General features: G+C 30.5%; 1 protein-coding gene across 9 annotated transcripts in view; it reads left to right on the top strand.

Moving 5' to 3' along the window:
* cher (filamin A protein cher) overlaps window positions 1-14771 on the top strand; it is a 227384-nt gene that overhangs the window by 117857 nt on the left and 94756 nt on the right. For 6 of the 9 annotated variants that reach the window (XM_075292144.1, XM_075292136.1, XM_075292085.1 and 3 more), the window contains exons 4-9: window positions 317-652; window positions 1345-1359; window positions 6059-6150; window positions 6220-7512; window positions 7587-7973; window positions 8237-8803. In XM_075292144.1, the coding sequence (XP_075148259.1) occupies window positions 317-652; window positions 1345-1359; window positions 6059-6150; window positions 6220-7512; window positions 7587-7973; window positions 8237-8803 (2690 nt within the window). The remainder of the gene's footprint in view (window positions 1-316; window positions 653-1344; window positions 1360-6058; window positions 6151-6219; window positions 7513-7586; window positions 7974-8236; window positions 8804-14771) is intronic. The other 3 variants (XM_075292093.1, XM_075292115.1, XM_075292126.1) reach the window with 3 other exon arrangements.

Here is a 14771-nt window from a genome sequence, read left to right as displayed (position 1 = left end):
ATTAAATTAAATTAAATTAAATTAAATTAAATTAAATTAAATTAAATTAAATTAAATTAAATTAAATTAAATTAAATTAAATTAAATTAAATTAAATTGAATTAAATTAAATTAAATTAAATTAAATTAAATTAAATTAAATTAAATTAAATTAAAATAAATCAAATTAAATTAAATTAATTTAAATTCAATTCAATGCAATTAAATTAAATTTAAAAACTTTAAAATTAAAAAAAAAATATTAATTTTATAACTAATTTTTAATATATATCTGCTATACCTAAATTTATCACAATTTCCCCCCGCTTTTTTACAGGTTGCTCAACTGGATCCATGGCAGAATACCCGATTTGCCCATTAAGAACTTTACCAATGATTGGACAAGTGGTAAAGCAGTGGGTGCTTTGGTTGATGCTTGTGCCCCTGGCCTTTGTCCCGATTGGGAAATGTGGGATCCCAAAGATGCTGTACAAAATGCCTCTGAAGCTATGGGTCTTGCTGATGATTGGTTGAATGTACGTCAATTGATCAAACCCGAGGAATTGGTTAATCCCAATGTAGATGAACAATCTATGATGACCTATTTGTCACAATATCCTAATGCCAAATTGAAGCAAGGTGCCCCCTTGAGACCCAAAACAAATCCCAACAGGTGAGTTGCCATAACTATAATAAGCCAAGAGTCAAGAACAGTGGCTCATGGTCTAGGTCTATGTAGATAAATCTCCAACATTCCCATCTAAATGTATTCACATATATGGCACTATATGGCCGGCCCTCCCCCCTCAGACCTATGGTTATTCAGCGTTGTTATGGATTTTTTTTTATTATTTGGTTTTTTTATATCTTAAGGTTACACTATGATTTTATATATTCTAATTTTTAAATATTTTTTTCTTTTTTTCTCTCTATGACCTATCTTTTTAACTCGAAAAAAAAAAACTATTTAATATACCTTCACCTCTACCACACAACAACCAAACTACCAACCAAAAAATATCTACTCTACTACTGCGTTATTGTTATTTCATTGGTTTGGATTTTTGTTTTGTAATAAAAAAATGTTTGCTACTTTTTTTTAAATTTTTCAAAATAAAAAAAAAACAACAAAATAACAACAATATTGGATTTATCCGCTCAAATGCGTGCTTTCTACTGTGACCTGTCTTTAATGACAAAATCCACGATCCAAACAACCAAAATGAAATTTTTTATTTACCCTCTCGACTTATATTTGAAATTCTTGTTGTTGTTCTAATCTTTCACGGCAACCCAAAAAAAATATCTTTGTTAACCAAAAACCTGAACAAATCCCAAACTCTTTGTTAAAAAACCAACACTCAGCATTCCTCCACCGCGGTAAGTCTGGGAATGTCTAAATTTTGTTGGATTTTAGCTGTTGTCCACTTTTTTTCCTATCTTATAATTTTTGCCTTAAATTTTGTCTGTTATTCTTTCTCTATTCTATTCTGTTTTTTTTTTTGTTTTTTTTTTTCTTTCGTTTTGATTCCAACAAATTCGAATTTTTAACGCTTATTTTATTTGTGTCGAAATGTTCCTCTAATTCTGTATTTATGGATGCCTTGCTGTTTGGCTGATTGTTTTGCCTTATCTTTCTCTGGCTAACTCTCTGAATGTTTTTCGCTTAAGTGCTCTAAAAAAATAAGCGGCTGTTCTTAAGACTTCTGATTATAATCGGAAAGCAAGCTTTAGATACGCTTATTTCTTATTACAAACCTTGGCTGAATTTAAATGCGTTAGTCAGTTAACTTCTCCCATGTCTACAACAGCAATAATAAAGAAATTTCACTAGGACTTAACAATCGCCTCTAATGCTTGGTCTAAAAATCAAAAAAAAAATAATAATTTTGTTCATATTTTTAATTGCATATCATATGTAAATAGTTCATGGCTATAGCAACATTAATACATTTAGATTATAATATGGAATTTCCATAGTTTTTAGGTTATTTATTTTATTTAGAACAATTGAAGAAAAAAATGCACGCAAAAAATATAACCAATTCGTCCAAAACGAAAATTACTCTTATGAAATATACTTTAAATTTCTTCGAATGTGCAATATTACCAATGAAGGATTCATAAATTCACTGATGAAGATTTGTATACAAAATCCCGTAGTAGGTAGGTATGTTAGGTTAGGTTCAGTTCATTGTGATACCACAGTGGTGAACTACTCTTTTATCACTGAGTGCTGCCCGATTCCATATTAAGCTCAATGACAAGGACCTCCTTTTTTTGCCAAGTCCGAACGGCGTTCCACATTGCAGTGAAACTACTTAGAAAAGCTTTGAAACACTCAGATATGTCACCAGCATTACTGAGGTGGGATAATCCACCGCTGAAAAACTTTTTGGTGTTCGGTCGAAGCAGGAATCGAACTCACGACCTTGTGTATGCAAGGCGGACATGCTAACCATTGAACCACGGTGGCTCCCGTGGTTGTGATATTTTTTTAACAGAAAAATTTTATTTATTTAGATATTTATTAAGTTATAACATTTATCCATACAAAACCCGACAGTATAACACTTTCAAACTATAATTATTATGCCTTGTGACCATGATATTTTTGCTAACCTAAAATCTTGTGATTAATAAAAGATTTAAGTATTCGTTCTAAATAGAACGGTATACAAGGATACTGTTGCCATTGTTACTCCTCATAAAAAAAAAAATTAAAAGTCGTAAAAACGCAAAGTGTTTACTTACTATTTGGTATACAATATCTTAACGTATAAAACAAAAAAATCTAAACATTTTGAATCACTCACCAATACTAAAAGCGGCTTTAGAAATTTTTAATTTTAAGTTTTAAGCCTAGTACTAAGATCACGTTTTCTCAAGTTCTTTTTGCGAACTTTGACAGTTTTATGTGCTTGAAAATATCTGCTACCTTTCCCCTTCCTTTTGCCGTATAAAACTCCTGTCCCGGAAGCAGCTTGTAGTCGGCTTTGACGTAGGTTTCGTCGTCCATTACCACGCAGTCAAAATTCGTCAGCATCGTCGTGTACAGCCTCCGGGATCGCGCTTTGGCCGTCGTATTTTGTTTATCATCGCGATTTGGAGTCACTACCTTCTTATAAGTCGATAGCCCGGCTCGTTTTTTGGCTCGATGCACGGTTGTAGACCATACACCCAGCTTATTTGGGGTTGTAGACGATACACCCAGCTTATATGAGAGTTGCCGGTAGTTCGCTTGAAACTACCGGCAACTCTCTTTGTCGTCTCAGCGGCTTCCGGTTTTCGATTTCCCCCCGATCCAGACTTCCTGGCTGTCGACAAACGTTCCCAAAACACTTTAATTACATTTGTGACGGTTGATTTGGCAACATTTAGCGATTTTGCCTGCTTTGCATGCGAGTAGCTCGGATTTTCGCGATGCGCGAGCAAAATTTTGATACGCTGCTCTTCTTGCTTGGACGTCATTTTGACAACTGAAGAGTGAATTCCAGAATCAAAATAGGAGCAACATTCTACACACACACACACCTTCAAAATGAGGGGTGTTCAGGTTTTTTAAATGCAAAATTGAAAGAAATACGTCAAGTTGATATTGACCAAATTTTGACCGTATCACCCTTTAAGCATTATTTCATAGTCCTAAGGAGACTGAAAGTCTGTATAACACTTTCGATGTATTTGATTTGAACATAGAAAAATATTTTACATTTCTTATAGCCATGTTTTTTTTTTTTTTTTTTTTTTTTTTTGTAAGCCGAAATTTGGGGAAATTTTGCAATTTAAGTTTTATTTTATAGTTCTAAGGAGACTGAAAGTCTGTATAACACTTTCAAAGCATTTTCTTTGAACATGAAAAATATTTTACATTCCTTGTAGCCATGATTTTTTTAAGCCGAAATTTTGGGTCGATAGGTTCAGTACACACAAAAAAAAATTTTTCTGATTCAATCACCAAATTAATTGATCCAATTAATTTTTTAATTGAAATGTCTTCAATCACGAAAATGATAGTATCAATCACAGTTTTAATTGGGCATAGAAAAATTTCTTGATTAAAAAATTAATTGATTTTTTCGGCAAATTTCAATTAATTTTTTAATTGATTCAATTAAAAATTTAATTGATGTTGATTGCAAAACTCAATTAATTTATCAATTAAAAAAGGTAACTATGTTTAATTACTTTCTGAATTGGCTTAGAGTTTTTATTTGGATTAACAAATGATTGTTTGAAATACATTTTTAATTAAAAAATTTAAAAAAAAATCAGCACTTTTTTTTAACCCTTTCGCTACCGATGTCCGCTTTGAAGGACATTCGAAAAAGACACCAAATTCTATTTTTCCACTTAGTTTTGATTTATTTCTCGATGTTATTTTAAAGTAATCTAAATAACCTATAAATATTTTCCATATTGGTGAGGTCCAAAATACATTTTTGTAAACTTCTTTAGAAATAAATGAAAAATACGTAAATTTGAGAAAATTTTTCTACTGTATGTTTCTAGTAAATGGACATTCACACCAAAACTATAGCTGACACTTTTTCGGGTTCTTTTTTGTATTTTTGCTCACACTTTGAAGGACATTATAGGCCAAATAGCGGTTATTTTCGTAAGGCCACTTGGTCACAATTCAAGAATCAAATCATTTTCAAAACAAGCTCATATAGCTCTTGAAGTATTTGAAGTAGGTTTTCAAAATGGCAATTTTTGTTCTACATGCTGTTAGTTCAACTAAAAACAGAAGAAAAATTAAAGTTTTTAACATTAGGTTTATTTCGGTAGTGAAAGGGAATTAGTCTTCCGAATTTGATTAAAATGTTAATTGTATCAATTAATTTTTTAATTAAAAATTTTAAAAATTTCAATCATTGACTTCATTAACTTAATGTTTCTATCATGATTAAACAGTTAATTGTATCAATTAATTTATTAATTGAAAAAATTTTCAACTTCAATTAACTTTTTAATTGGAAATATTTTGGTGATATTTTTTTCTGTGTATGAAACTCGAAATTGTGATACGTGTATTGAAAAACTTTAAAATGTATTATTTTTTTTATATGTATTATAGGTATGACAGTTTTCTCTGCCAACTTCGGTATAATAGTTTAGTTCATAGTCCAAAATTACGTATAACACTTTCAAAACAATAATGTATTATTAATTAGGTATAACAGTTTTAAATACATATAACAGTTTTTAATACGGTATAACATTTTAATTCATTGTTCATACTTGTACAAGCTTTATCTACATTAACAACAATCTTTAAAACTATGGATTTTTATGGTTTATAATTCATTAGTTGCATTAGAAAAAATTTAGAAAAAATCATGCGTCGGTATTTTAGTAAACAAATACTTGAAAGACCTCTTCATCTATGGTCCAAAATCATCCTATTGCCAGCGATATCAGGATTGTTATAAAATTTTCCGAATTAACTTTCGCAAATGTACCAATGTTTATTTTGTATGTTTTACCAAATCCATAAGTTATAACACAGTCCAGCAGATATTTTGAGAATCTGTATAACCGTTTCTAGTTTTTCGTGAAACTAAAAATAGTCGATATGAAACTAAAAGTTTTTGATATAATCATGAAACTAAAATTGTATACACGAAAATTATTATTAGTCTTAAACGAAAGTGTAGAAAAAAAGTAATTTTTATTTTAAGCTTTTTCAGAGCTTTCAATTGATTTCAAGGATCTTTTATAAAAAGTCCAGTATTCGCAAAAAAAAATATTTTTGAATTCAAGTCATTTCCAAACACTTAAAGCTGAATCAAATAGGGAAATATAAGTTTGGGTTTTAGAAAGCTTAAAGCTTTAGAAAGCTTCTAATAAAACCTAGCTTTAATGTACTGGCAAAAGACTTTTAGTTTATCACTGTCATTTTGTAAATATTTGCCATTGCAAATTGAAGCTTTGTTAATTGTTTATCAATCTAATACAAAAAAAAAATTATTTGCATTGTTTAATATTTCTACTTATAAAGCCTTTATGAAAGCTCCACAAAAATTTGCCATAAAACATAAAACTAACATATTTTCAAATCAAATTCAATTCACAGAGTACGTGCTTATGGACCTGGTATTGAACCCATTGGACCAGTCGTTGGAGCTCCAGCTAATTTCACTGTTGAAACTTTCTCCGCCGGAAAAGGTAATGTAGCCAGCATTTGATTTTAGGACTTCGCGCATCTAAATCTAACCTTTATTTTTTACTCTCTAGGCTCTGTCGACGTTGAAGTTATTTCTCCTGATGGAGTTGTGGAACCTGCCGATGTGCGCTTCAACAACGATAAGAACCTTACCTATTCCATCTCGTATGTACCGAAGATGGAAGGTGACCATAAGGTGGCGGTGAAATTCTCTGGTCGTGATATACCCAAGAGTCCATTCCCTGTTAAGGTTGAGGGCCATGCTGGCGATGCTTCCAAGGTTAAGGTAACTGGTCCCGGTGTCCAGCCTACTGGTGTGGTTATTAGCAAACCTACATTCTTTGATATTTTGACACATGATGCTGGACGTGGTGTGCCCGAAGTTATTATTATTGATCCAGCCAATCACAAGACCTCGGTTGCTGCTAAAGTCAGACAATTGGAAAATGATGTGTGGAGATGTGAATATGTTTCGGCCTTGCAAGGTTTACATTCGGTCAATGTATTCTATGCCGGAACTCCAATACCCAATAGCCCCTTCCCTGTGAAAATTGCTCCATTGTCCGATGCCAAACGGGTAAGAGCTTCGGGTCGGGGTCTCCAGGCTACCGGAGTGCGTGTGGGTGATGATGCCGATTTCAAGATCTACACTGAGGGAGCCGGTGAGGGTGTACCCGAGGTGAGAATTGTTGGCCCAGGTGGTATGAATGAAAATGTGGCCATGACCAAATTAGATGCCCACACCTATGAGTGCCATTATTTCCCCAACAAAGAGGGTAGATATGTGGCCGTTGTTACATTTGCCGGCCAAGAGATCAACAAATCACCATTTGAGGTTAAGGTCGGCCCCAAGAAGGAATCCAACATTGTAGCCTTTGGCCCTGGTTTGGTTGGTGGTGTTGTAGGCTATCCCGCTGCATTTGTGGTGGAAACCAATGGAGAAACTGGTGCCTTAGGTTTTACAGTAGCTGGTCCTTCGCAGGCTGAGATCGAATGCCATGACAATGGGGACGGTTCCGCTTTGGTCAAATACCATCCCACGGCTCCTGGTGAATATGCTGTGCATATATTATGCGATAATGAGGATATACCAAAATCGCCCTTCATTACGCAAATCTTGCCCAAAACCGATTATCACCCGGAGAATGTGAAAGCCTATGGTCCAGGTTTGGAAAAGAATGGAGTGGCTATAAATGAGCCTGTTAGTTTCACAGTAGATGCCACCAAGGGGGGTCCAGCACCCTTGGATGTCATTGTCGAGGATATCTATGGTAAACGTTTGCCTGTCAGTGTAAAGAATCAACCAGATGGTACAAAATTATGTACCTATACCCCTCTATCGGGAACCCCTCATACAGTGGAAGGTTAGTGGCGTAGGCTAAGTGGTGGTAAATGAATTGGAAATTTAACTCTCTCTTTCTCTCTCTTGTGGTTACAGTTAATTTCGGTGGTGTGGCCGCTGCAGGCTCTCCACATCGTGTCTATGTAGGCCTACCCGTTGATGCCACAAAGGTACAGGCCTTTGGTCCTTGGTTCCAACCTGGTGTACATCCCAATGCTGCCACTCATTTCAATGTCGATTGCCGTGATGCTGGAGAAGCCGAATTAAAAGTGAAAATTGTTCATGAGGAAACTAAAGTAGAAATTCCTTGCCGCATCATAGATAATGAAGATCAAACCTATTCCGTGGAGGTTGTGCCACCAACCAAGGGTGCTTATACCACTACCATGACCTATGGTGGACAACCTGTGCCTTTGGGCCAAAAGGTGTTGGTTGAGCAACAAATCGATGTGTCCAAAATCAAAGTTGATGGCTTAGAACCAAGTAAGTATGCACTTGGAAACTCAAACTTCAAAATTTGTCTATGCACCCACACCTCACACATCTACACACTCTCCCACTCTCACTCACACCATATCATACCTTTCATTCTGACATTAAAACATAAGAATATCTATAGCAACCATGAAGAATCATGGAAGCTATATCAAGAATTTCTAAAGATCCTCCTAAAGCAAACTCAAGAAAAGATTATTGTTCATCATCTAAGACCAAAAACTTTCGTTACAAACTCATTTACCAACAAGCTGCACCATTAAATAGTCTCCAGCAGTTTCGCATTATTACCCATGGCCTGCCAAAGGCTGATTTGGCCGTAACCATAACCAGCCCCTCTGGTAGCCGGGTCAAGGCTCATGTCATACCCACAGCCGAAGGATTTCTAGTGAATTTCACCCCCACCCAATTGGGTGAATATTTGTTGAGCATATGTTTTGGGGGTACACCCATTACGCCAAGACCATTCCGTTTGCAGTGTTTGAGCGGCAGTGATTCCAACAAGGTACGAGCTTTTGGGCCAGGCCTCGAGAAAGGTCTGGTTGGACAACCGGCAGAGTTTATGATCGACACTCGGGGAGCAGGCCAGGGTGGTCTTGGTGTGACCGTGGAAGGTCCTTGTGAGGCGGCTATCAATTGCCGTGACAATGGTGATGGAACCTGTAATGTGGCCTATCTGCCCACCGAAGCCGGAGACTATACTGTAAATATAACATTTAATGAACGCCATATAAATGGATCACCATTCCAACCGATTATATTCCCCTTGCCGAATCTCAGCAATACACGAGTTAGTGGTATCGGCATACAGCCACATGGTAGGCTATGATGGCATCCCAAAATATGTTAACCAAAACAAAAACCAACAAAAAAAAACCAAAATATTGTAACATTATTGTTCCTTTCTTTTTGCTGTTGCTGTGATGCTGCAAGCCGATTCCATTAAAAAAATTGATTGAATTGAATAAAAGCCTAAGCTCAAAATGCAGATCGAGTTGTGTGAATAAAATGGCTTTATGGCAAGAGCAAAGCATGAAAAGCTCCTCCTCCTCCTCGAAAGCAATTGTAAAAGCCCAGATTTTGCTCAAAGCTTTCAAGCAGCTAGCATAAGCGCCCACCCGCCTGCTCGCTCGCCAGCCAGCCAGCCCATTTACCAAGCATAACTGAATGTTGTCTAATGCCATAACTGACCCTTATTTTATGTTGTCTTTATTCTGATCAGAAAATGCATGTTTTTCTTTATTAATTGCTATTAACGTTTTTAGTTTATGTTTTATTTTTCGTTATTATTATTATTATTTCTTTAATTTTTTAAAAATCCTTACACTCTGCTGCTGATCTTCAAACCACTTTTGTATACACCGATTTCAAAGTCTTCTATTTATCTAACGATATATTTGGGATCAACATATTCCAATTGCTATTTCTCAGCAGTTAACTGCTGTAAAATCAGTTAGTTCATAGAAAAAAAGTCTGAAAAAACAGCAGCCGATGTCTGCTGTTATATTTTTGTACTTCACAGTTTAACGCCCACAAAAATATGACAATTTTTAGGTTATACATTTTTCCCTAAAGCATATTTAAAAACCAAAAATAGTTTTTTGTACTTTTTGCACTGAAACATCCTTACAAGCTCCTAAATGCGATCAGCAAACATTTTGTTTTGCTATTATGCAAACAATTTGATAAATATTAACAGCCTGTTGCTGTATGTCGAACGAGCTCTATCGATCGACTGAAATGGAAACAAAACAGCTGAATTTATAACCAATAATCAGATGTTTCAATGAATTTCAGTCGAAATACAAATTTGACAAAATTTTCTATAGAAATAAACTTTTGACAAAATTTTCTATAGAAATAAAATTTTGACAAAATTTTCTGTAGAAATAAAATTTTGACAAATTTTTTTATAGAAATAAAATTTTGACAAAATTTTCTATAGAAATAAAATTTTGCAACATTTTTATATTAAACTAAAATTGTGATAAAATATAATTTTTTTTGCAAATACAAATTTGACAAAATTTTCTATAAAAATAAAATTTTTTCAAAAGTTGACATTTTGATTCGTTTTAGCCAAACTGTACTATGTTTTAATGTAATAGAGCTTAACAAAACAGCAGACAATATTTGCCATTTCAGCAGACAATTTGCTGTTTTAGCAGACTTTTCTGCTGTTTCTACTAAAAATTTCTTTGAGTGTGTTATCTTCCCTTCCTTCCCTCGAACTATTCAATTAAATCTTTAAAGATAAATTCTGCCAAAGAAAAAAAACAGTTTTTCAATTTGGATGAAATAAACAAAAAAAAACATATCTACACTTATAAAATAACTATGCTGAATATATTTTTTCAGTAATGGAAATTATATTCAACTTATTTTTACAGAATTTGTGGGCCACTTTTCGGTCCGTTTGTACCAATTTCAATATAGGTTGGGCTAGATCGGTATCACAATTAATAGTGGCCCTCCTGAAAGTATACAACATTTTATTGACATCATTATGAGCAAATGCACAGCACATATGCTATAAATCTACACTCATAGCAAAAAGTCTGCTAAAAACAGCAGTCGATGTCTGCTGTTATATTTTTGTACTCCAGGGCCAAATGAACAACAATTTATAAAATTTTTATGTTACAAATTTGAAGAACTAAAGGTAGTTTTTGGTATATTTTTGCACTGCAATATACTTACAAGCTCCTAAAGACGATCAGCAAACATTTTGTTTGCTGTTATGCCTCACTTCGATAAATATTCAGATTTTTGGTCAAATACTATAGATATTCATAAAATATTGTTTTAAATATGTTAGGATAGCTCCTAAGTTGACATTTTTATTTGTTTTAGCCAAAACAAAAAATGTTTTAGTGTAATCGAGCTTCAAAAATAGCAGGAAATGTTTGCTATTTCAGCAAACACCGACTGCTGTCCCTTTTTCAGCAGACTTTCTGCTGTTTTAGCAGACTTTTCTGCTGTCCCTACTAACAAATTTCTTTGGGTGTACGAGTGTAATTTTTCTGAAATTTAAATTTTTATTTTCGCAATTTTATTTAATTCGCTACCTTTAATGTAATTCATTGAAATTTAAACACCCAAAGAAAATAGTTTGTTGACCCATCAGAAGAGCAAAAATCTATGTGAAATGAAGTAGCAAACATTGTCTGATTTGTATCATTTTACAATCTAAAACTAATAAAGTCTAAAGTCGGGCGAGGCCGACTATATTACACCCTGCACCACTTTATAGATCTATATTTTTGATACCATCTCAAATTCATACAATTTCTTGGGTGCTATATATAAAGGTTTATGTTTCAATATATTTAAAGAAAATGTTTTTAGACTTCTACAAACTCTCTAGACTCCATTTTTAAATCGGCTAAAGCAATATTAGTAAAAAAATATGAAAAATATTTTAAGGCAAAGCCATTGTTATGCAATTTCGCATATCCGTCGTAGGATTTGTATTTGAGTTATAGAAAAATTTGAGTCATTTTTTACCATTTTTTGACTTAGCAGTGGCAATTTTACAAGGGCGAGGTTTGGCCATATTTGTCAAAATGAAGTCTTGTATCAATCTGAGCCGGTTTGGACCAAATTTGGTATGCATATTTTCTCAAAATTTTATTTCTATAGAAAATTTTGTCAAAATTTTATTTTAAACTTCTACAAACTCTCTAGACTCCATTTTTAAATCGGCTAAATCGGCAATAATAGTAAAAAATATAAACAATATTTTAATCCAAAGCCATTATTATGCAATTTCGCATAAATGCATATATGATTTATCAATCATTAGATTTGTATTTGAGTTATAGGAAAATTTGACACATTTTTACAATTATTTGATTTAGCAGTGGAAATTTTACAAGGACGAGGTTTGGCCATATTTGTCAAAATAGAGTTTTGAGCCGGTTTTGACCAAATTTGGCATGAATATTTTCTAAAATTTTATTTCTATAGAAAATGTTGGCAAAATTTTATTTCTATAGAAAATGTTGGCAAAATTTTATTTCTACAGAAAAATTTTGTCAAAATTTTATTTCTATAGAAAATTTTATTTCAATAAAAAAATTTGTCAAAATTTTATTTCTATAGAAAATTGTGTCAAAATTTTATTTCTATAGAAAATTTTGTCAAAATTTTATTTCTATACCAAATCTTGTCAATTTTTTTTTATATAAAAAAAAATGTCAACATTTTATTTCTATAGAAAATTTGGTCAACATTTTATTTCTAGAAAAAATTTTGTCAAAATTTTATTTCTATGTTTCAATAGAAAATTTTGCCAACATTTTTTTATAAAAAAATTTGTCAAAATTTTATTTCTATAGAAAATTTTGTCAAAATTTTTGTTTCTATAGAAAATTTTGCCAAAATTTTATTTCTATAGAAAATTTTGTCACAATTTTCTTTCTATAGAAAAGTTTGTAAAAATTTTCTTTCTATAGAAAATTTTGTAATTTTTTTTCCTATACAAAATTTTGTCAAAATTTTATTTCTATAGAAAATTTTGTCAAAATTTTATTTCTATAGAAAATTTTGTCAAAATTTTATTTCTATAGAACATTTTGTCAAAATTTTATTTCTATAGAAAATTTTGTCAAAATTTTATTTCTATAGAAAATTTTGTCAAAATTTTATTTCTATAAAAATGTTGTCAATTTTTTTTATAGAAAATTTTGTCCAAATTTTATTTTTATAAAAAATTTTGTCAACATTTTATTTCTAGAAAAAATTTTGTAAAAATTTTATTTCTATGTTTCTATAGAAAATTTTGCCAACATTTTTTTATAAAAAAATTTGTCAAACTTTTATTTCTATAGAAAATTTTGTCACAATTTTATTTCTATAGAAAAGTTTGTAAAAATTTTCTTTCTATAGAAAATTTTGTAATTTTTTTTCCTATAGAAAATTTTGTCAAAATTTTATTTCTATAGAAAATTTTGTCAAAATTTTATTTCTATAGAAAATTTTGTCAAAATTTTATTTCTATAGAACATTTTGTCAAAATTTTATTTCTATAGAAAATTTTGTAAAAATTTTATTTCTATAGAAAATTTTATTTCCATAAAAAAATTTGTCAAAATTTTATTTCTATAGAAAATTGTGTCAAAATTTTATTTCTATACCAAATCTTGTCAATTTTTTTTTCTATAAAAAAAATTGTCAACATTTTATTTCTATAGAAAATTTGGTCAACATTTTATTTCTAGAAAAAATTTTGCCAACATTTTTTTATAATAAAATTTGTCAAACTTTTATTTCTATAGAAAATTTTGTCACAATTTTATTTCTATAGAAAAGTTTGTAAAAATTTTCTTTCTATAGAAAATTTTGTAATTTTTTTTCCTATAGAAAATTTTGTCAAAATTTTATTTCTATAGAAAATTTTGTCAAAATTTTATTTCTATAGAAAATTTTGTCAAAATTTTATTTCTATAGAACATTTTGTCAAAATTTTATTTCTATAGAAAATTTTGTAAAAATTTTATTTCTATAGAAAATTTTATTTCCATAAAAAAATTTGTCAAAATTTTATTTCTATAGAAAATTGTGTCAAAATTTTATTTCTATAGAAAATTTTGTCAAAATTTTATTTCTATACCAAATCTTGTCAATTTTTTTTTTCTATAAAAAAAATTGTCAACATTTTGTTTCTATAGAAAATTTGGTCAACATTTTATTTCTAGAAAAAATTTTGTCAAAATTTTATTCAATGTTTCTATAGAAAATTTTGCCAACATTTTTTTATAAAAAAATTTGTCAAAATTTTATTTCTATAGAAAATTTTGTCAACATTTTTGTTTCTATAGAAAATTTTGCCAAATTTTTATTTCTATAGAAAATTTTGTCACAATTTTATTTCTATAGAAAAGTTTGTAAAAATTTTCTTTCTATAGAAAATTTTGTAATTTTTTTTTCCTATAGAAAATTTTGTCAAAATTTTATTTCTATAGAAAATTTTGTCAAAATTTTATTTCTATAGAAAATTTTGTCAAAATTTTATTTCTATAGAAACTTTTGTCAAAATTTTATTTCTATAGAAAATTTTGTAAAAATTTTATTTCTATAGAAAATGTTGTCAATTTTGTTTATAGAAAATTTTGTCCAAATTTTATTTTTATAAAAAAATTTGTCAACATTTTATTTCTATATACTATTTTGTCAAAATTTTATTTCTATAGAAAATTTTGCCAAAATTTTATTTCTATAGAAAATTTTGTCAAAATTTTATTTCTATAGAAAATTTTGTAAAAATTTTATTTCTATAAAAAATTTTGTAAAAATTTTATTTCTATAGAAAATTTTGCCAATTTTTTTTTATAGAAAATTTTGTCCAAATTTTATTTTTATACAAATTTTTGTCAAAATTTTGTTTCCATAGAAAATTTTGTCAACATTTTTTTTCTATACACTATTTTGTCAAAATTTTATTTCTTGAGAAAATTTTGTCAAAATTTTATTTCTAGCGAAAATTTTGTCAAAATTTTATTTCTATAGATTCTTGAGCGCTTAGAAGCCCCCATTTTTTGTTCTTTTTTTCCAAAATTAATTAAGATCTCGATTTTTTATTCTATAGAAAATTTATTTCTTTTCCTCTGTTGGTTAAGCTACACTTGTAGTTTAGTCAATGCATGGTTTTAAGCTGAAATCAAAAAACAACAACAATGCTTAAAGAACAAAACCAACAATAACAAAACAAAAGGAATGAAAAAAGAGGAAGCACGCTCAAAATAAAACCAGCCAACTGCACTCAAATCGATGATTTGACAGTGG

This window comes from Haematobia irritans, chromosome 1 (assembly GCF_050003625.1).
Source record: "Haematobia irritans isolate KBUSLIRL chromosome 1, ASM5000362v1, whole genome shotgun sequence".
NCBI lineage: Eukaryota > Metazoa > Arthropoda > Insecta > Diptera > Muscidae > Haematobia > Haematobia irritans.
This window is presented reverse-complemented; position numbering and strand designations above follow the sequence as displayed.